We start from the raw sequence: 22,130 nt of genomic DNA, 5'->3' as shown, positions 1-22,130 counted from the left end.
CGGCGCCGGCTGCTTCTTGTCTGAGCTTTAGCGGTATATTTCTCTAGAAGCGAGACGTTCGCTCACCTACACGCGTATACATGGGAATAAAAACAATGGATACATGACACAGAGGCTTACACCGGGAGGTAGTCGCTCGGCACCGAGTAGTTGTTGCGTGATAATTCTGTCGACAATGACAAGCCAATGACGGGAAACTGCCGGCAGAGTCACGACCGAACGACTCACTGGTGCACTGGGTCGGAGCGCCAGCTACACCCCCAACACGTATTAAGCACTACAGCCGTACGGAAGGTCCACTTGGAGGTTTAGCTTAGTGCATTGTCGGCAAAGCTGACGGGGTAGTCCTGACCGCGAACCGGCTACATCAGCTCATCGGAATCGAGTGCGTGATGGAGAGAGCCCACCAAAAATCAGCACGCGAAGCCTTCAACAACTAACTTTTCTAGCGAATTTTTATGTCATGACAATTCTACGTACAAAAATCACTGACGCACCGCGCACTTTATCGTAAAAGATGATTCACAGACAGTTTGAAACAAAGCCGCCAGCACTTCGAATTTCACACAAACTGATGAACGATGTCACACACAAGATCACTACTCGTTACTGCACGATAATCATATGACCCGAATCACCTCACGAGATGCCTCACAAATTACACTTCAAATATATGAATTAGGTTCAATATGTTTGTCAGTCGCAAAATCAACAATAAATCTATATTAGATGTAATCTCTTAGGGTGCTAATAGTGGTTACAGTTGCAGATCACCTACCTGCGAGTCTGAGAGCTGACATCCGTTGAAACTCGGGTTCCTCGAGCCATTTGTACATTCTCCGGAACGTTTCGCGACCAGACTTGAGTTTGCTCCACGGCTTCGGATTTCTGAGCAGGTCTGAGAGCGTCCCCTGCGATCGACAGAGAACCCTCTGGGCAAAAATTGCTTGCGGTATACTGTAGCGTTTAAGTTCGGCACTGATTCGCTGTGCCAATTCTTTCGTGTTGATTTCTTCCACCTCGTCAGCGGAAGACGCTGAAGAGCTGGTGCTATGACTCTGTTTTTGTGTCGGGACGCCTAGGCCACCAGGCACGCCACCCTTGTTACTTGCACCCAAGGCAGTGGGCGATGGTGCAGGGGCTGAATTTGCCACCCCTACGGATAACCCCGTTGCGCCGGTTACCTGTGTCATTGACCTAGGCAAACTGGCCGGTGGTGTAGAGCTGCCCGTGACAGAAGTAATGCTGGTGGCTGTGAAAGGTTTGACATCTTGGTGAGGTGGCGTGGCTGGTGCCGCAAGGTTTGCGGAAGGCGGCGTATGAGCTGATAACCCATTGAGGCCGCCCAGACCGTTCAGTCCGGCCAGCATCGTTGGCGAATGCAATGCCACCGACGAAGTGGGCGATTGCGGCGAACCTAACCGCGCAAGCTCTCGACTTGCATGAGAGTAAGATTCGTATGACGACAAACCCTTATCCGTTAACTGTGGAGACGCCATACCGCTACTTCCGCCACCGGCACCGTTTTGCGAATACGGTGGCGACGGTATAGCTGCATTGGCATGTCCAAGCATCGGCGCCTGTCCGTGGCTACTTGGGGGGCTAACGCTGCCCACGTTAATGCCGCCCATGGGGCCCAGCTTGTCGTAGCCGCCCATGGGATAGCTGCCCATACCCATAGCGGGCATTAGTGACGAAAATCCAGCATTGGGATGTGGATGCCCATAATGCGAAAATTTATCCGACATGGTAGAAATGGGCGGCAGCGGCTGCAACGGCGTCAGGGTGGCATAACTGGATGCGTTTGAGGCGAAACTACCCCCGGGAGACATACGCCCGCTCGGATGATAACCATCGCCCAACCCGGCGCGGAATTCACTTGTGTCGATCATCGCGCTTGGGTCTTCCGGATCCTCGACGGGATGTGAAGGCTCCTGATGTTCCTGATCTTGCGGGTCACAGGGGTGGCAGGGCCGTTCTGGGGAGCCCGCATCACCCGAGGAGACCGAGGGGGGCGACAGAAGCTCTGGCTCGAGAGCCTGAAGTGCCGCTTCGCCAGCGAGCGGGGCCACCGGGCCCTCCGCTGCTGCTGCTACTACTGCTAGTGCCGCTTTTTCTCCTTCTTGGTGATGGCCTCCTTTTCTTCTTAGTTTTTTTCCGCCCTCTTCGATTTGTTGTGCGATTGCTGCTGCAGCTGCGGCGGCGACCTCTGCGGGGACGTTTTCAGTTACCAGACCCGGCCGCCTTGTTCGTGCTCCTGCTGGTGTCGGCGTTGAAAGCACTCGACCCGGTACTACCGCTGACGCCTCGGTGGCTCTGCTAAGATGTCCTGACAGTGATACCGAAGGGTTCGATGACGTCAATTTGTTCTCAGATATGCCAGGCGTCTGGTTAGTGGCGTTGATAGTTGTTGTTCGCGCACGACCTCCTCTAATCCTTCCCTCGACGCAAATCAGCTGTGAGCTGTGTTCACCAGACGTCACTAGCGTCGCGTGTGCGCGTAAACGATTTCTGACAGCAGCAGGAGCAACAGCAGTACTATCGATGCTACTGCAGGCAGTACTCAAATTGTCTTGATCGTTGCTGCTACTGCTGCTATCGCGTTGTTGTTGTTGTTGTCGATCCGCTGTTGTTGTTGTTGTTGCTACTGTCGCCGATACGACGACTGGCCTCGTGGTTGCTGTCGCTTGGCGTCGGTTCGAGGAGCTCTGGCTCGGCCGGATCTCCTGCTTGTTCTGCCTGCCTTGTCGGTTGTTCGGTGGGCCGGTCGCCGGCAGCGCCACCACGACGGAGCCCCTAAGCGTAGCTCCGCCCAAATATAGGTCCGCGGGAGGCGGTAACAACTGCTCGTCGCTCACGTCGGGGCCAGGGGGCGCGGCAAGCGCTCGCACTTCGGCCACAGCCTGAACGAGGGAAAGAGGAATGCTGGTAGACAGCATAGAGGGTAGGGAAGAAATTGCAGCCAGGTCGGGCCCTCCTCGAGGGGAGTCCAATACCTCTCCGCCTTCTCCAACCCCTGCTTCGATCCCTACCATTCTATCCAACAGCAGTCCATCCTCTCCCGCGTCATTGGCTTCTACTCCCTCAACTCCCATTCCTAGAACTTCCATATCCCCACGAGTCGGTCCCCCTGCCGTAGTATCGGTATTGCCCTCACCCTCAAGGGGACCATCTACCCTCTCCAGAACTACCTCCCCCGAAGACTCCACAACGATATTGTCACCCTCGCATGCAGCGTCGACAATCGGCTCGGAGCCGACCTCCTCGTCGGACGGCTCGTCATTGTCCAACGGTTCGAGTGCTCCCAGACTTGTTGTGGTCGTGTGCATTCCATGCATTACATTACCGGCATTCAGAACGGGTCGTAGACGCACGGGGGATGCTGGCGGTCGATCGGAGGTGCAGTTTCCTGTCGCCACGATTTGTGTCGAGACCTCAGTGTGCTCTTCAGTTGCTGATGGGACGGACTGTTGACGGGTCCTACTCTCGATCAACGGAGCTTCTGCTGTTATCGCTGCCACTGTTGTTGTTGTTGTTGTTGTTAGCGCCGTTGCTGTTGTCGTAGCAGAGGATACAGCTAAGGTCGCTGCTGAAGTATTTGTTGATGTTATTGTTGTTGCTGCTACTGCTGGTGTTGACGTTGTAGCTTGTTGAAAAACTGCCTGCAGATCAGCTGCAGACAGCACGCTCAGCACGTTCGCCGCAGGCGATATGAGGGTGTTCTGCAGGCCACCCACACCGACAGGGGCAGATGTCAACAACAGAACAAGGGTGGGTGGTTGACCGTCGCATGAGGCCACTACAAGCGGCTGTAGCTGCCGTAACATGATTGCAGTTGCTGAAGTAGTGTTAGCGGTAATCGCGATACAAATAGTGCAGCAATGATAGTAGTACTGCTACGAGACACCAGCTCCGGTTATGGTGGTAACAAAATCAACACTTGTAGACATCAGCCGAATCGTATATGGGGGACGCTCTTTTCCGATCGTTTCACTGCTCGCTTGTTCCATACCATTCCAGTGGTTTCATTAAAAGTTATGGGTGCTGTTGTTAACAAGGGAGAGAGGGGGAGGGGGGTGGCGGAAACTGTGGACCAGAGGTAGTGACGACCAGATCGAAGGCGGCCTCGGGGCCGTCCTTACCCCGAACACCGCCTGCCAGTCACTTACAGACGGCATCCACGTCCACCACTTATCACCACAGTGGCCACAATCTAATTCTTGATCACTGCATAATTGTTCACTCAATCACACGCAATCATTCCTGGCAGAGTTAATTAGGAACAACAGTCACCGTCACCAAAACAACACACACACACAACTACGGTTCACGGTATTCACGTCATCGTCACAGAACCATCGTTCGATTCCCTCTCTGCAGCTATTGTCAATGACCGGGTTATGTCACTGACAACGTAACAGATGCAAAACGCACCAGTTGGACGCACCAAAAGCGTTAGACACATAGATACAACATAACGCCCACTCTTACCAGTCACAATTTACCTATTGATTTATTTATATTGTTCAGTGTATTGTGGTCAGCATCATCGACCATCAGCAGATCGCCATCTTGTTTTGGAGCTCGCGTTCTCCGGGCGCAGACTCCAAGAGCAGGCGGGAGCATGCGCACTATCGCGCGTTCCCAATGGGGTGCCGCAACTTAACTGAGATAGGTCAGGAGGCGTTAAGCATCAGAAGAACGCCAGTTAGCTCGGCTTGGGAAGCTCGCGCACCCAGGAGTTGTTGCACGCAATTTAACTAGAAGACTCTCAGTTATACGTTGATCGTCCATATAACAACCACTATCGTATTATAACCGCTGCTGCTACTGGCCACTTATGAACACCGACCGCAAATCAACAGAATCCTGCTCTTAACTGCAGTTTATTGTTGTGTACGACTTAAGTCAGCTCCGAAGTTCCTGTAGGTCGTTTGCTTGATGACAATTTGACATACGTTGTGGCGAGCTAGCGTTTCATTAGACAATATTTCATTAGACAAAATGTTGTGTACTTAACCTATGAGATATAGGATGTTTTCTGTTTACTGTTATGAATGGGCTTGTATATGTTTCTATAACAGGAACTTCATTCATATGCAGGTCGTTGTTAGGTTGAGGAAATCTAGATAACAGTATCCTTTGATGGCTGCTTTGCACTTCGAAGACGGCATTAAAGCCCCCCAACCAGGCGCTGGTACCAGTCATCGCGTTCATCGCAGCCACGGCATCCTCTCTGAAATCGGAAGAACAGTAAATTTTAACCCATGTCCTCCTGATCCTTTTCCTCCACTCGTATGTTCCGACCCTTCAAATATAAACACCATAACATTTACTACAAAACATTTACATATGCCTATTTTCTATAAGCATATATATTCTTCATCCCTATGTAACATATACTTCCAGAGTCTAAAGAAGTATAAAATTACGAAACATTTGCGTTCCACATAATTCGGGCATCGAGGTGCAATCTTATGTTTTAATAATAACGATAAAGTTTTACGAATGGGGACCTTAATGTAACCCCACACTCTATTCTAATCCAATCGATGACTGATTTCCGTCTAGCATATGTCTATCTGAAAATTGTGAGAAATTTCAATAGACGTATCGAGCCACCAGTGAACCGAAGGTCTTCTTTCTCCCTCACACCTGATCTGCCTATTACCCATTCGTACACACGCGAGTACGTCAGACGGACAGGCACATACCAGCCGCTACACGATCATGAGTTACCGTTACGAGAAGCGCCTGAAGCCGGAGGCACGTGCTTCATGTTGTAGTCAACTGTCGTACGTAGAACGGGGCTGAAGTTTCGGTTGCTGCCCAACCCTGCGCTAAGGGGCACTCTCTCAATCGGACGGCAAAGGGGAGGTCCGTGGATCGATTGCCCCCGACTCCGCCCCCAAGAAGAGCGCACGCCTATCGATCCCTCAGCAGGAGCAAAGCAACGCAGAGCAGAGCAAGGGTTCCTTGCCGAGTTGTGTTCAGATCCTCTCTCCCTTAGTACATTGGTGTAGCTCCATTGTCGCCGCTGCAGGCCACAAACACGCGGACCACTGTCGTTCCGTCCCGTTTGTTCCCCCTTTTCATACATCAGCCCCCTTCGCTGTGCCAACCATTTTCTTGGGACAATGGTGTTATTGGCCGGGCCGCATTTGAACTGCTAAGCTGCAGGCTGCAACGCGAACCCGTTCGGCTGAAGTAAATCTGTGTAAGTCTAAGGTGTATTCGGGTATGCCTTTGCACCTATGGATGTTAGCGTATTTATGTGGCTGTCCGCAGTAACCATACAGATGCTATATGACGTTGAATCCGTGACGCTTGACAGTCACTGAAGGCCTCATAAATAACGTGCTTTTCTGTTTCGTCGGTCCAGTAATCATACTTCTCATACTTCCGTACAATAGATAATCGTATTTACGCTAAGACATGCTGCATTATGAACCGTAAATCGCGTATATTGTTTACCGCAAACTTCTAGCTATACAGAGCCTGCTGCGAAATTAATTAAAAGTTGCACAGAGCTCCATAGCATATATCAGCAAATGCCTAGAAAGAGTCAAAGAAGCTGCTTTTCCCTGCCATTTTGGATTTTTTTAACGAAGTTTCATTACCTTCCCCCCTCCCCCTCCCCCTCCCCCTCCCCCTCCCACTGTAAGCTGTGTTCTGCACGCAGAACAACGGCTACCTTAACAACACAGTGTTTAGGATATTGATCGTCTTTTCTACACCATTGTCTACTTCTACAGGCACCATACTACTTCTACCATATATATCCATTTATGAAATGCCTCTTATTATTATATAAAATAACTTTAATCGTCGACGTTGGACAATCCATGTATGTTCATATTTTTATATGTGTAAGAGAATTCATAACATTGGATTTTAGGCGATCGACTTTTTTTTCTGATTATGAGCAAATTACTCTTGCCATACTTAGTACGTAACTGGCTGCGCTGTTATATCTTAATAATTACGATAGATATTCGTTTGCTAATTAAAAGTAGTAGTCTATGCAGATACCAGTCCCTCTAGTGCACTACATCATGTTTCGTATACCTATAAAAAAAAAAAACTAAAAGTTTTTTTTTTTTTCACTATAAACTGTAACAAATCCTATTTATCTCATTATATATTGATATAGTTGACTAAATTCCTTCTTAAATTAACGTTCACTTAGTAATATATGACTCTTTATATTTTGTTTGCTTCGTAATCGCTTATTTCTTAACAGCTAGTTAAAGTCAACAACCAGACGTCCTTTAAAACCTCCAATTTTCGTTCCCTCAAACCTCGAAAATAGCTCGAAAGCAGAAAACATGTTGCGATGTTATCACCGACCCCCTCTAAGCACCCTAGCATCGTTACTACAAAAGACAACCTGCCAACTCACTTTATTTGTTTAGGAGGTTTTGAACGAAAGACTCCATTGAGTCTCCTGTCCGAAAGCAACAGGAAATTCTTGATGAGTCTAACCTTGCTGATGGGATGCTCTAACATTTCGTTCCCTACACTCCTCAGCGATATGACCTATTTTGTACCGTACTCATACCACGAGTTCCGCTCTATCACCATACGTCTATTGTATAAATGACAGCCAACGGATTTCTCCCAGAAGCTGATCACTAGAATCACACAGTCATTATTACAATTAGTATCTATACCACAACTGCTGTTAGAGTCAGGTTTTTTAAGTATCATAGTCGCAAATTCTGCTGACGCGGCCCTTTGGTGCCGACATAAGCATTCGGTACGGTGGCGTGACGTTGACGGCGTGATGACCGCCACGGCTACACCAACAGCATTGATACGAACCTTGCCGATTATGACGTCCTTGGTCGTCTTCATCTATAGCTAACATTGTCGCCCACTCACGGACGTCTTTCTCTATCCCGAAAAGGTTCCCAAGTATATTTCCCTATGCTCATTGCCCATCGTTATTGCTGTCGCTATATGGCCGCTGCACGAACGAACTCGACAAGCAACAGATGAGTAAGTGAGGCTGGCCGTTGCCTGGTGGTGCTCAATGGAATTCCATAACGGATATCGGGCTATCGAGCCGATCGATCAACAACTACCCTAGTCCCCACACAGACAATTCATCCCATCGCTCCCAAACGTTACTGTCGACCCTTTTTCTGTATGCCCCCCGCCACCCAATGTAACTGGAGGAACAGTTCAAAGCTGGCAGGCTGGCAGACAAAGCAAGTCCTACCCTATTCGGTACACTCCCTACCTCTGATCTGTCTTCAATCCTCTATTGTACCTTACCGTCCCCTTGTCTCCATTTTACCTTTTTCATATCCATGTCCTTCCTAGGTCTCTGATGCGAGAGACGACACTTGTAGCCGGCTTTTTGTTTGTTGTCGGTGTGCATAAAAGCCATCGTTGTTTGATATATGTAAAATAATTTTTTTATGTAGTATAACGGGATGCCGGAATCGGTTTGCACCAACGTAAGCTCACGCGACAATCGAAGAACATACAAAACTTTATACGGCTTCAGGCCGTCCACCCTAGCCGTCCTTACCAATGATAAATACAGATCCTGCAAAGTCTCTGGCAAACTTCAGAGCTGACAATTTTCCATTCCAATTCGCAAGTCTATCTTTAAGATCTTGGATTATCTAGCATCATTAGCAGATGTCTAAATCGACACGGCATCTCTAAAAAAAAGGAAACATAACACCGGACGCATCTGAGAGATTGAACGCCCTGACAAAAAATATTGTATTTGCGTTACTCGTCAATACGGTGCCGTTCCAGAAAGTGCGTGTAGACATACTGTGGATACATTATTAGCAATAGGGTCCTACGAGGCGGCCTCGAGCGTTTTGTGCCAAGGCCTAAATGTAGTATTTTTTACATTAAAATGCGATAAACTTTATTTTTTGCAGAGATCAGGAAAGCGTAAATAATATGGTAGCTAGAAAGTGATCCCTCTGACTAAGCCACTCCCTCGCGACATACGAGACCTAGATACACAAACGAATAGATAATATCGTTAAATATAAATAAATACGAAAAGGTGATTGGTCTGAGGCCGTCAGTTATTATTATATGATATATAACCGTAAATCGTCAAAAACTTAGCGTTCGAGGTCGGATCGATGCTTCTTGTCAAAGAATAAAAGCTGTGTATGTAAGCATACCAGTGCTACCCGTGCGTGCAAGTATATGCACGCGCATACAAAGGAACTGCTCAGTAATCGCTGTTATATCAACCTCATGAGCGCGAAATCATCAAGTGCGCATAACAGTGATATAGAAACCGCCCATTTTTTTTTTTTTATTACGATTTATTTCGCCATAAGAAACCCTGTGTGCTATTTTAGTCGAATAGTAAAGCTTGAATGTTTTGTAATGCCGATGCTTACTGGTACAGTACGAGTGTCCGTAAAGGACCGAACCGTGAGTCAAAAGTAGCGAAATGGGGAAGTTTAACCCAATCGTTCCCAGAGCAGCTGGTTTCCTGAGTTCCGCGATGGCGACCCGCGATACGTTCGCCGAGGTTTACCTTATATAATAAACTAAATACATTCGAACGTAATGGTCCCATTATTAGTAAACCCTTTGTCGATAACGTATTTGCCACTCCTCTGTAACTGCGATAAACTCAAATATATCAAAGTTTTACCATTGCCTAATTTACTTTTTCCTGCTTGAAGCATCCTAAAAGCTCGCGCTTCTCTTGAATAAAACCCATGTTACAGTTCTGGTGCAATACTCGAACAACACTTAGTGGATGCTGTGTAGATATTTCCATCCAGACTCTACTTTGTTTAAGTTGCTTATAATTTTGTGTAAAGCTTCCTGTACCTTCCTGTTCCTTCTTCGTTTACCTTTTGCGTGGAATGCATTGTGGGTTTAGACATACGGTTGGTTAGAATGAACGCCAGATTATTTCTTGGCGTCTGAAACGTCCGTCTGTGCTGACTGCTATTGGCATCGCCCATCATTACAATGGTAAGTTTATAAAAAGATAGATAAGAGAGCAGAAAAATCATTCAGTATAGTTCAACAAGCAGATGTGCCTTTTTGGAACCCGTGGTTTTGAACTAATCCGTTCACAGCGTTAGCAGCGACGAGAGTCCTACAAACATCGTCAAGCATTGCGTTACTCTACCTCAGTGTTCGCTGGATGAGCTTTACCGAGCCCGTTCACCCTATGTCTTTTTCTTGTTTTTCCTCCCGTCATGGGTGAGGAAATCGACGATAGCAAGCAAGTGGATCTCCCTTAAGAGTGCTCGTTCCTTGCCTCGCAACAAGAGCTACCTCCATAGCACGGCATGTTTCACTATCCTAGTGCAGAGTACGAGGCTTCCTACTTCTTTGCCGGTATAGCAGCGACGATGGTGCTGCTGTGCGTTTTCGTGGCAGCAAGCAGAGCCCTCGATTCCATACCCCCCCCCCTCCCCTCCAAGAGATGGGTCGATTCTCCAATAATTTTCCTTTTTTCCACTACTACTACTACTACCCGGTACCATAGCCCTGTATACTCTGTGCTTTATTCGCTTCTATTGGAACCTATTCTGGCTCAGTGTCTCTATTTATCCACCCCTGCTGCCACAACAGCCACTACCGGTGCTGATATCCCCAGACGCCGATGCCCTCTGTCGACTACCACCCCACCTCATAATACGTAGCGGGTAGCGGTTCGGAAAGTGCCTCGGCGTGGGAAGAACGTTGCTGACTGTTGTTCAGCCCGCATGTGCACCACTATGACTCGGGGGCTCTGCGTGTGCATGTACGTAGGTGTGTGTATGTGCGCGCAACCTGGACTGCTCGAAACAGAGGGTCCTATCTCTGGGCCCTCTGATAGATAACGGGTCCTTCACGAAACACACGACTTCCTGTTTGGTGACAGTGGACATGATATCGAAAGGAAGAGCGCACGTGCTCCCGGTGGTGCTGCTGCTTACACGGGAGAGGGGGGGGGGGTTGATCCTTCATGGAGGCCTAGATGATATTTAAAGCCAAGGGGCGGCCGGAGTAGGAAGAGGGAAAAACAATAAACATGTAATGTTCGACTAATAAATGTGAATTTTACATTGTAATAAAAGTGATGAGACAACGATGTCAGCCAATGTGCTATACAGTTAAGTCACTAGATACGAAATACAGTCCTAGAAGGCTTCGTTTGGCAACACTCATTTTCGTTTGTGTTGAATGGGAATTAGGTGTCGCTTTGCAGCTCTCGCATTGACGAAAAAATACTTATATAAAATAGCTATAATTATAATAGAGACGCACAATACTTGCCACTTACATTAATGTGGAGGTCACCTCAATTAATCTGTGATGTTTCCGATGCCGATGAGTATAAATATTAACCTCATTTTAATGGATCACAACATTCTTTTTAACTAACATGTTGTAACACCGGGTGACAGTGTCCCCGATCGGGTTTCCTCCTTTTATTGACTTTTAGGTTCCTCCTTATATTGACTTTTAGGTATTCAAGCTAGTTCGGGCAGCCGTAAAAATTGTTCTCTCATCTTGTCCATCGTGCGTATACGATTGTGGTATTCCGATATGAAATTCTTGCTTTGCTCTTTAAGCGTGTCGTCATTGATTTCCCTTCATCAACAAAATTATATTTCCTATTTTTTTAAATCGACAGCAAAAGTAATTTATGAGATAACAAAAAATTGCAGCAGAGTGAAGATAAAATAACGTCATATAACAATTCGGTAGAGCACTTTCTTAGATATGAGTGTTGAACAGCGACGAATATAAGTAAGATGAACGTAAGAGATAAACGTTGTATCTGTTATCCTTCATTATTGCTTATCTTCATTTCGCTTGCTAATTTCGCAGCGTATAGACGATTATTCACTCTCTCGATTCACGAACTACCCAAACCTCCGTTCTACTGGTTCCTCTTTAACTCTCTGATCGTTGTCTTCATTGTTGCTCACTTGTTTCCAGTGAAGCCAGCAAATCCTAACAATTTAGGGTTAAAAATGTGATTAAAAGGCAGTTTTATTGATACTTACCACAAATAAAACAGATACGGGACTCTGCGCCACACGAACCCCTATCAGTAACACTGAAAGTTGATCCATGTAATAGGCACCTTAAAGTGAAGATACGACCTGGAGGTTTCTCTTCGGCTAACCGATTTTCTGTGATGGAAATCTTTACAATACGTTGTGATGCTAGCTGACTTCAAAATTTATCTCTGTAAGTAATCACTAACGACGGGCTCACGTGTGAAGCCTTTTATGTCCTATGTATGAAAACGTTATGTCCTTATACATATCTGCACAAATTGCAGTCCTTTGCAGAGGAACGAATTCATTTGTAGAAATATTAAATTCAACATGAACATCTTATTCGAGTGATCGATCGACTGCTTATAACTTTTGCCTTCACAACCGTCTTTTTTAAACAAACCAACACTAACTGAGTTGAATGTACGCCTCTGAGGCGGATGCGAGCAGCGAATCAGATTGTAGTAGGTTTTATGACAGGCGAAAATTTCTGTGCTTACATCAGAATTTGCAAACGGATCATTGTAAAAAAAAAAAAGTCCCGTTCAAGATTAGGAAACGAACATGATCGCTCTTGTTGAGTGAGTTCCACCTGAACATTTATCTTGAGAGCAACAGCATCGACTATTTCTAACAAATTTATTTCCCTTCGCGTTACTTTCCTAGTGATTAATCAGATATTTAAGAATTTACTCGGCCTATCCTCAAGTGATTACAACTGGCACGAACGCCATTTTAGACGCGGAACAATATACAGCTGGGCGCGATGACTTGATTAGATTTAGAAATTTCTGCTTACCGCTTCTTGGGTTACTACTGAACCCGTTGACTAGCCGTCAGCGACCTTTTACACCCGCAAAGAAAAAGAGACGACTGTTGGAGCACAAACGAGCGACTAAATAAGAACTCGTGCCGAGAGGCTCCGTTGTCGAGTGGTTATAGTGAGGCACCACGGACTAGTTGGTTGCTTTCATTGCCACGCAGATTGGAAATCGACATGATCGAATATTGAGAAAGCAATCTGTCCCGTAACTTCTCATCGTTCTCAATAAGCCGCTACACCCTGGCCCCCTTCATCATGCTCCTTGCCCCCTCAATTAAGTCAAGAGATTTCAATGAGCAACAAATACGAAGAGGAGGAAATTTGCAAGAGGCTAAGCAGATGATAATAGACAAAGAAGCATCGAGAGACGCAGTGTCGAACAGAAATATTGTAACCAGAAAGACCCCAATGTAGAATGGAGGATGGGGCCCAATCTGGGGTCATTTTGACAGAAAACGTTTGAAAAATGGTGAAAACTCATCGCTGACAATGTCTTCCTTAAACAATTAAACGGCAAAAAGCATAATCACCCAAACGCCAGCCCAACTTATTTTTCTGCTCCTTCCATGGCTCTCGTTCAGATCTGACCCGCCCCATCTTTAATTTGGGGTTTTCAATTTTTAAAAGCCTCATTCCATTCCCCTTCACTTCCTCTGCCACTCGTTAGCTACTCGACCTCTTCCCTATCCACCACGCCAGTCTCTTTCTCCTCCTCTGTTGTCTAAGTCGTCTGACCATTAAAATCGAGGTACCTGTCGACGGCCTCGTGACCGCGAATGAACACTTCCCACACTCACTGCTGGTGCTAGTGATTATCGCTGTTGTTGTCGTGATCGTTGTTTTCACTGCTATTCGTTCGGCCACCGAACTTCGACAGCGATAAGGCGATATTATCGGCGTGATCGCCGTTATCGGCTCTAGTAATACAATACTATCGAACCAATATCTGAGGTAGTAACGGAACGACACGGCACAGACCCAGCGATCATTGGACTGTTGTCGTCCGCGCGCGAATCACACTACCGCACCAAACCCGACCCAGATGAAAAGCGGACCCACGACGACATTCAGCTCGATCCTGAGATCCTGGCACTTGCGGCGCAGGCTGAAACCCCTTCGATGGCTGGCGGGCGGGCCTGTTGTCATCGGCATAATTTCGAAAAATTTGCGAGCCATGAAAAGAAAATAGTTTTATTGCTAACTATGGGAAAATTGATTGAAAGATTTGCTTATAAACAAAGGCAGAATCGAATGGGTCGTTTGCATACTATGAAGCTGGAAACTGATCATTCAGCTTTTACTGCTGTCACATACAAAGGTATGGACACCTGCATACATTGAATCTATAGAGGCAATTGTTTCGGTGTTTCCCCAAGCGCCATGCATCGAATAAGGGGTAACAAGTTTTTATTAAGAAATATAAAGGTAAGCTAATATATAGTAGAATATTTATGTAATACTTAATTTTTCACAGCTTCACTTTTCATGAACTCACAAATTCACAACGGCAGACCACTAAACAACTTCGTCAAATTGACGGATAGTTTTCCCCTCGGCAATATTTTTGATCAACCACAAAGCATGAGATTATCGCATTATGTATAACCCAGCCTGTGGTGAATGGTGTATGTACTCAGTTTTTGCGAAATTTAGCAAGCTATACGACGTTACAGGTAAATTTACAGGCAATTTACCTATAAGCTCGCATGTGTAAAAACCTTCGCAACTTTCGAAGACATATCGCTTGCTTTCGATTTTAAAGCACTCGACCCGACGTTGCTTCAATGAACTTTTTCATTTGTTTATGCATGAAATATTCCATAATATCCTCAAGTGGTTACAAAAGAGCATTTAATGGATCAATCCAATGGTACTTGAACAGTAGTAGACCGCACGCGATTAAGCAACACAATCATAAAAGCAACCAAAATTGGAATTCATAGAGCAAGTTAAAGATTGTGCCGAGTGAAATAATGTCGTTTTCCGCCGACGTTGCCTTGTTTAGCTCTGAAAACTATGTTTAGAATTTAACGAACAACCGAAACTGGCATTTAGAGCGAACTCGATCTACTAGATCGGCCAGTTGCCTAGGTCACAAATTGTATGTGAAGGCTCCTTGCGAGTCTGAAGCACTGTGTACTGATTTGTCTGCTCCCCTGAGACGTTCAGGTTCAGTGTCAATGTTGATACGGAGACACTGATAAGAGCACGCTTTTGAGTGAACTCTTCACAATACCTACGTTCGCTGCGCATTTCGAAAAGAAATAGTGTACGAAAGCCCAGATGTATTTCAGTGACCTTTTTTTTTTTGTATTTTTTTTTTTACATTATGCGGTTGACCTGGCTCTGTTTACCAGTGCTCAATCGTGCTTAGCTAATAACCGCGTAGATTATTCTACGTTATGTTTCGCTGCTCGTGAGTAACACTGGACAAACGAGCGGTGCTTTGAACTTTATAGAACCACTGTAACTAAAGAACGGGGCAAAAAATAACGTGATTAGACATGCATTGCGGGGGGCCCTCGATAAATACGAATCCGCTTCTGTCAGCATTAAGCAATCAACCAATGAAAAGTAGTGCTCGCCGTTATATTTGTTTCAACATATCTGATTCTCCGCTAGTCGAATAAGAGTACGCAAGTAAGGCATAAATGTGACGCTTACCGAATGGATCGGAACCGCTAATCATCCAGTGCCGATAGCGGCTAATGTTACGATGATAATAATACGGAGCTTTCAATATCTAGAAACGGAAACTTCTTGGAAGCTAGCCCGGTATAATTCAAACGTCACAGATTAGAGGAGGAATAAAATAATCTATAGGTATTACACTAAGAATTGACATTATACGGATCGAATAATTGTCATTATCTAGCTTTTGTTGTTAAAGTCGTTTTTATAAATACTAGATTTAGAAATAATTCAGTTAATTTTTTTTTTTTTTCGCCAATATTTAGTGTGCTTGCGAAACAACGTAGTATTGATCAGTTGTGTAATTTGAGTGGTCAGGAAGCAGTATTCTATCCGAACAGCGTTGCAGTCTCACGCGGAACATAGTCTGATTTTTCAGGTAAATAGAAAACAATATGTAATTATTTTTGTCTTTGGAAATATTTATTGACGAACTTAGGGCAGGAAAATCGAAAGCCTCTAAAACAATGATGAAAGTAGTTGTGCTGGACATTATTGTCGAGAAAACAGACTTCGTGGCCGTTTTTTTAGTATGAATCATTTCGTATGAGCCGAAGATCAGCTATTGTCTATAAGCAACTTTTTTTTTGTTTTTTCGCTTTACGGTCCTTGCAGTATGTGGACTAGGTAGCGCACGCAACAGAGTATAAAGTCATTGATCTTTGAAATAATTTAGAAATCATCTACGAATGCTAAAAAAAGATGATTCTGAAGTCCAGCCGCTATCAAACGTTGTACCCGTAGCGCCCCCAAACGGAGCTTCATGTACTTCTAAGCGGGGTTCACGTTACCACGAAAAGCCCCCCTACTATCGGTTAGTGAGTGACGCTCGCAGTGTGGTAACCACAGGAGCAGTTCATCGAGGATTTTCTTTGGAAAGAGTTTGAGTGAGATATTATTACCCTTCCAAGCGGACGCGTTTTTGCCGTTTCCTTTACAGAAACGGCTCCGTTTTTTGTGTCAAAGATCAAAACGAGGTGACACACCTGATTTTGATAAAGTATCTATTGAACCCATAGCACATGTTGGCATAACTCTAATACCTGTGTCCACACTTGGTGCACAATAGGTAAAATATTACTATAGTAGATTGAATCGCAATTAGGGTTTACGAGGTGTATTAATTCCCATACTTCAGATTCACCAATAGGTTAGCAAGGAGGAAAACAGATTGATGAATTAAGCGACATATAAATAGTGTTTGGAGCTTGTAAGCTAGACGCTAGTACATTGAAAGGTGCCAAACAAGTGCTATGTGGTGACATAATCGTCATGGACTTTTTACAACACTATGATTCCAATTTATTTTGTGTATTGCTATAAATATAGTCGTATGTATGTACGCATATGTAACACGCCTGTAGCTTTACCAGCCGTTAGCGGCAGCCGTAGCTACACCGCGGCATGTAGAGATGCTAAAAGTCTAAGAAAAAGAAGTTTAGCCAAAAAAGATATTCAGGCTTCTAATATTATATATACAGCATGGACGCAGGACCCGCCTTCAAGTAAGAAATATATGTACATACAATCACTTCTTTTGGTATTAGCCCTGTAGTTGGATTGCTAATCCCCAAAGGGTAAGTGTTGCAGGCCATCGTGGGAAGCTAGCACCGCCGATCGTCGCGTATGACAGTGTGACCGAGACGCAGAAGCGAGAGGGCAAGAGTGTCTCGCCGCGGCGCGTGAAATCACGTCGTCTCCATCTATTAAAACCATCAACAACTTGACGGTCGCACTGTAAAAAAACAGGCCCGAATCTCCATGATGTGAGTGCTGATACCATGTAAAAAAAATAGAACCTAAGTTCACACGAATTGCCTTTAGATCTGCTTGTACTCGGACACGGCAACGGCATGCGAGATATAAAGCCATACATTTACGCAGCGTGCAATATTTCGCGAAACGGAGTGAATATAAATCATTGATTATTCAACTGCTCCGAGGTAGCGGACAGCTTAAGAGCATATCGTACAGTTCTGCTAAGCTCGAAAGCAGTTACCTTAATAATCCTATTCACTCTTAAGCTATTACCATAACCTACGTAAGAAGTAGGACATTTCATTGCTATGAAGTGAGGTGTATTAGATAGATTGCCACTATTTATGGTATACACGAAAGCCTGGAGCTGCCCAAGAATGATTTTGTTGCCGACTGAACTATGACGACATTAAAAATTATTCACCACAATCTAGGTTTGTATTAGATGGCCGTAAGTGGGAAATACGCGGCGTCACAGATTCTGCTTGCCGACGGGTCTCATGATTCTATTCGTTATTACAGCGGCCGCTTAATCCCAGAAAGGGATCAGACGTAGTCAGCAGTGATAAACTCTCAACCATTCACTACTATACGAACGCTAGTTACCAGGCAGATCTGTAGAGTGTAGTGCGTTCAAAGGGAAAAGTAGAGAGAGAAAGCGAAGGCAGATCAGCAAACATATGTATGGAGTGTTATACACGGCAAATAGATATATTTGTTGGGGTTATAATAGCTTAATGGCGCTGTATGCTTCCTCTTCGTTTTGTTCTATAGGTCATCATTACCGTTTCAACCAATTCGAAACAAAGGTCTTATATCGATAGAGTACGACTCAATGTATCACATAGGCTTCACAAGCAAGCAAGACCTCCGAACTATGTTCGGGGATATTCGCTTTGTCTGCTTGGGAGGAACTGCCCATCGGATGGAAAAATTTGCCAGGTATATTGCACTTTTTCGTAGACTAACGGAGCTGTGACTTTTTTTTTTTTAGTAGGGGTCGTTTTCAGCAACGATAAGGACGTATGAAACGTTCTGTGAATTAAGAAAAATCACTAAATGGCACGCATCTGTCCTATTATTTTCGTTTGTTTCGTTTTATTTCGTTATTTTTACTTTTAAAGTTTCGAAGTATTTCGCTACGAAGTGAGCCAGCATTAACACCGAAGTCGTCTCGTTGCAGGCTGCTCGTTCGAGAGCTTCCTGTGAAACTTCCGACAGGTTGTGATCTTTCTGACCTTTCTGCACACTCTCACCGGTACTCCATGTTTAAGGCGGGTCCAGTACTTTGTGTTAATCACGGAATGGGGGCTCCTTCAGTTTCGATCTTACTTCACGAGCTCTTTAAGCTGCTTCATTACGCAGGCTGTCTTCAAGTGACCTTCATACGGATGGGCACCTGCGGAGGTTTAGGGGTCCCCCCGGGAACAATTGTTGTCAGCAAAGAAGTTATTAATGAATTTGGAGAGCCCAATCATACATTTGTAAGTGGCCAAGTCACTGTGGGAACAGTTTACCACTGTAATATTTGTATTAATTCATGTACATACCAGCTTTGTAGCGGCCGCATGCGGCTTGGGGTTCACTAGCAAATCCATAATGAACTATTGAGCCTCTGTGAAAAAGCTCTAAACCTTTAATCTCGCCCAAACGGGCATCTCAAAACATACCTGAAAACCCTGCAACCTTGCGTTAATTAAATCTCATAATCTCACAATCAGTTCATAGCTATTGGGCTTCTTTTGTCAATTTACCTAACTTAGGCAATGACCAAAGGCTTAATTTGATCAATGAGCACGTGTGTACTTAGTGCTCCGACCGAACAACCAAATAATGATGTTACATTAGATAGATTTATCTCCATATCAATATTATAGTAATTGTCAATATTTGCCACAGTCTATACTTGGGAAACGTGAGGATCGCCCGTGCTTCCTGTCGCAAGAGCTTGCTGAAGAAATAATTTCAGTGGGAAGAAGAAGCTACCCCTCTTTAAGTATAATTTCCGGTGAGAGTCATCGCAAACGTAATTTTTTATATGTGAATCAATTTATTTTATGAATTTATGCTGTGCAGTCAGTCCTTCAACGCTCAACAAAGGTATATTAAGAAGAAATCGGTCGCCATTTTTACGGTAGTAAAGACTATCCTTCTAAAAAACATGCTAAAAAACAGGCAAAACGATGTGCACTAACGATTTCTACGAAGGACAGGCCCGGCTTGATGGAGCTTTTTGCCCTTATACGATGGAGTGTAAAAAAGCCTACCTTAATGAATTGCACAACAAAAACGGGGTAACAAATATCGAAATGGAAAGTTCCCTCTTCTCAGCAATGTGTCATTATGCTAATGTGCCCGGTAAGTTTTCCTGAACGTTTCATTTCTATATGGCTTTTCAGACCACAGCTGTCTCGTTTACGGTTTTTACCAGTGTAATTTGTTTACATTTGTTCGTGTTAAGGTTTCCAAACCAGTATTTGTTGGGAATTCCAATGGCAGTCAATCCAATTTTTTTTTTTTTTCTATGGAACTAATAATTTTCGTTTCGTTCCCAAATATCGATCATTCGATCGAAATAACGTCTAATTTTACGTCTTTTTATCCCTTGATAGCGGCCATAGTGTGTGTGACTCTTGTCGAGAGGCTGAAAGAAGATCAGATCAGAGATGAAGGTACCGTCAGCCTTGCAGCAGCGCAAGAAATGCTTCAAAATGTTGTTCTTTCCTATATTAAGCATAAGCTTCAAGGGCAGACCTGAGGCAGCAATAAACGAACAGTTTTTCTTGACTTAATTACAATAAATATTAGGTTTTGCTTAGAATCACAAAGAGTTCTCTAGACTCAGCTATTAGTGGGTCATAATGATTGATTCTTAGACGACTGCTTAAAACCAGGTATTCTGAAAAGTATTTTTTGCTTAAAACCAGGTATTCTGAAAAGTATTTTTACGAAGGAAAGTTTAGGAGTGTAAGATTCCTACACTTGTATTTGTATTGTTTATTAAGTAGAGTATAATACAGTTTATAGACCCTTGTATAAATGCATCAGGGACAAGCAGCGCCTTGAGATAAGAGGAGGCAACAGAGCAATCTTTGAATCCAAAGATATTAAAACAAGGGATGTACAAACTGAGCCTCTAACTCAAGTTGTGCTATGATTAAGGAGCTTACGATAACTGTAAATGCATTCCAAATCCTTTTTACAGTTAAAAGAAAAAGGTGTTAGGTAATAAATGCCAGATCTTTTAACCTGATATTGAGTCATCGAAAGCTCTTGACAATTTTTCTAGTTAAATAGCGAAAGCTCTTGACAATTTTTCTAGTTAAATAGCTTTAAAGCCACATATTTTTTATAAGGAGTCGTGCCGAGGCGTTATCGGTATCATGAGATCTGACAATAGTCACTATGTCAAACATATCGGAATGCCGTTATTCCGACACGCGATGAAAGGCAAAAATGCTGCCTTTCTTCTGCCCAATTCTGCTACGATTAAGGCACAAATGCTGCTCAAAACCCATAAACAATGCGTGATATTCGATCTGATGGCGAAGGAAACGGGCAAGAAATTGGGATTTGTCGCTGTCGTTTTAGAAATTTAGGGCAAAAGACGCGCCTCGTAGTGGTCAAGTAGCTACAAAACAATCGACGAAACCATAGCGACCGACACATGAATAGCCATGACATGTCAAGGAACTAAACGTCCAATACCAAGTACTTCTAAATCCTTTGAAGAAAACTAATTACGCCATCAAAATTGACGCGGAAGACTACTCGATCGTATTTCCAGCTGCGAAGGTCTAGAAACGCAACGAAATTGAGTCGATTCTAAAACGATCGATCGTGCTATTGAAATAAAAATGCAAATGTATTAAATAAAACTACTTCACAATCTGTGTCACTGACGCAAAAAAATGTGATGCTATGTGTTTAATGAGATTGGGAGAAAATCATTATTTTTTAGCTCCTAGCAAAATGATCCATACGGATCCCTACTGTCTACAACAACTAGCTAAATTACCATAAGCCATCTTCCACAATGACAAAGCTAGACATATACATAGTTGGCTACCCGATCGTTGATTAAAACGGTGCATATTTAGCTCAGTAATCTTATTTACTCCTTTAATTTATAAAGGAGATTTGCTTAAAGCTTGTTTTTAAAAAAGCTGTTATTTATTTAAGAGAGATTTTTTTAGTAGCTGCTGCACCTTCATGAAAAACCTGCAATCACACACAGGCTCACGTTATTTTTGTGCTCAAATCAAATTCAGAAAATAATGCACGCATGGTTATGATATCTAGTGGTACTAGCGATAAGCAGACTGCGAGTTTTCGATTGCCGTGCCATCCATCGGTTCGCGTAGGTCCATGAGTCACACATAGAACACGAGCATTTCTACCTGGAAAACTGGTCGATTCGTTTGTTCGATTTGTTGTATATATAACTATTTTCCAAAGTGAATCCACGACTATGTATTTGCCATAGTGAATCCACGGGAGATTTATTGTTCACTGAGTTTTCCAATCCTAGATACTTGGGCGTTGATTCGGTAACACGTTACATTGAAATGGCAGCTTTGGCCAAGAGAGCCGTTAACATCCAAGCTGTACATTCGTGATAAGCCTTTGTGATTGTGGCAATGCATCATTGCCCTTAAGATCATGACTTCTGCAGACCTGCTGGCTGATCTTCGGGCGTCCTTACTAATGTCTTCATTGATCTTCAATGAATTTGCGTATCGCTGTGGCTTTCAAAGGACAAAAACTTCGTACTTCGGGTCGATTTTCAAGTGTTAAAGATATTTTCCTTTTGAACACATTTTTCCCGGAGTAAACTCAACCAGTTTTCATTC

The 22,130-nt window shown here is 44.2% G+C and overlaps 2 protein-coding genes across 13 annotated transcripts in view; one reads left to right on the top strand and one right to left on the bottom strand.

Moving 5' to 3' along the window:
• onecut (homeobox protein onecut) overlaps positions 1 to 5,225 on the bottom strand; it is a 74,700-nt gene extending 69,475 nt beyond the window's left edge. For 2 of the 6 annotated variants that reach the window (XR_015326584.1, XM_086987316.1), the window contains exon 1: positions 779 to 5,225. Coding sequence is in view for 5 of the 6 variants with exons in the window: in XM_086987316.1 (XP_086843442.1) it covers positions 779 to 3,827 (3,049 nt within the window). In the remaining variant the exon portion in view is untranslated. The remainder of the gene's footprint in view (positions 1 to 778) is intronic. The other 4 variants (XM_022801615.2, XM_086987313.1, XM_086987315.1 and 1 more) reach the window with 3 other exon arrangements.
• Positions 1 to 21,213, top strand: part of LOC111250027 (uridine phosphorylase 2-like) — a 90,582-nt gene extending 69,369 nt beyond the window's left edge. Inside the window, exons 1-8 of one of the 7 annotated variants that reach the window (XM_022804622.2) lie at positions 15,739 to 15,898; positions 16,135 to 16,333; positions 17,110 to 17,285; positions 18,052 to 18,219; positions 18,461 to 18,761; positions 19,177 to 19,285; positions 19,453 to 19,635; positions 19,890 to 21,213. In XM_022804622.2, coding sequence (XP_022660357.1) covers positions 17,281 to 17,285; positions 18,052 to 18,219; positions 18,461 to 18,761; positions 19,177 to 19,285; positions 19,453 to 19,635; positions 19,890 to 20,035 — 912 coding nt within the window. In that variant the 5' untranslated portion in view covers positions 15,739 to 15,898; positions 16,135 to 16,333; positions 17,110 to 17,280 and the 3' untranslated portion in view covers positions 20,036 to 21,213. Of the gene's footprint in view, positions 1 to 14,381; positions 14,502 to 15,734; positions 15,899 to 16,134; positions 16,334 to 16,377; positions 16,497 to 17,095; positions 17,286 to 18,051; positions 18,220 to 18,460; positions 18,762 to 19,176; positions 19,286 to 19,452; positions 19,636 to 19,889 lie in introns of those variants that run through there. The other 6 variants (XM_022804624.2, XM_022804620.2, XM_086987328.1 and 3 more) reach the window with 6 other exon arrangements.
• The last annotated feature ends 917 nt before the right edge of the window (positions 21,214 to 22,130 follow it).

The sequence above is a fragment of the Varroa destructor genome, unplaced genomic scaffold (genome assembly GCF_002443255.2).
Source record: "Varroa destructor unplaced genomic scaffold, Vdes_3.0 BEIS01000004.1, whole genome shotgun sequence".
NCBI classification, from domain to species: Eukaryota; Metazoa; Arthropoda; class Arachnida; order Mesostigmata; family Varroidae; genus Varroa; species Varroa destructor.
This window is presented reverse-complemented; position numbering and strand designations above follow the sequence as displayed.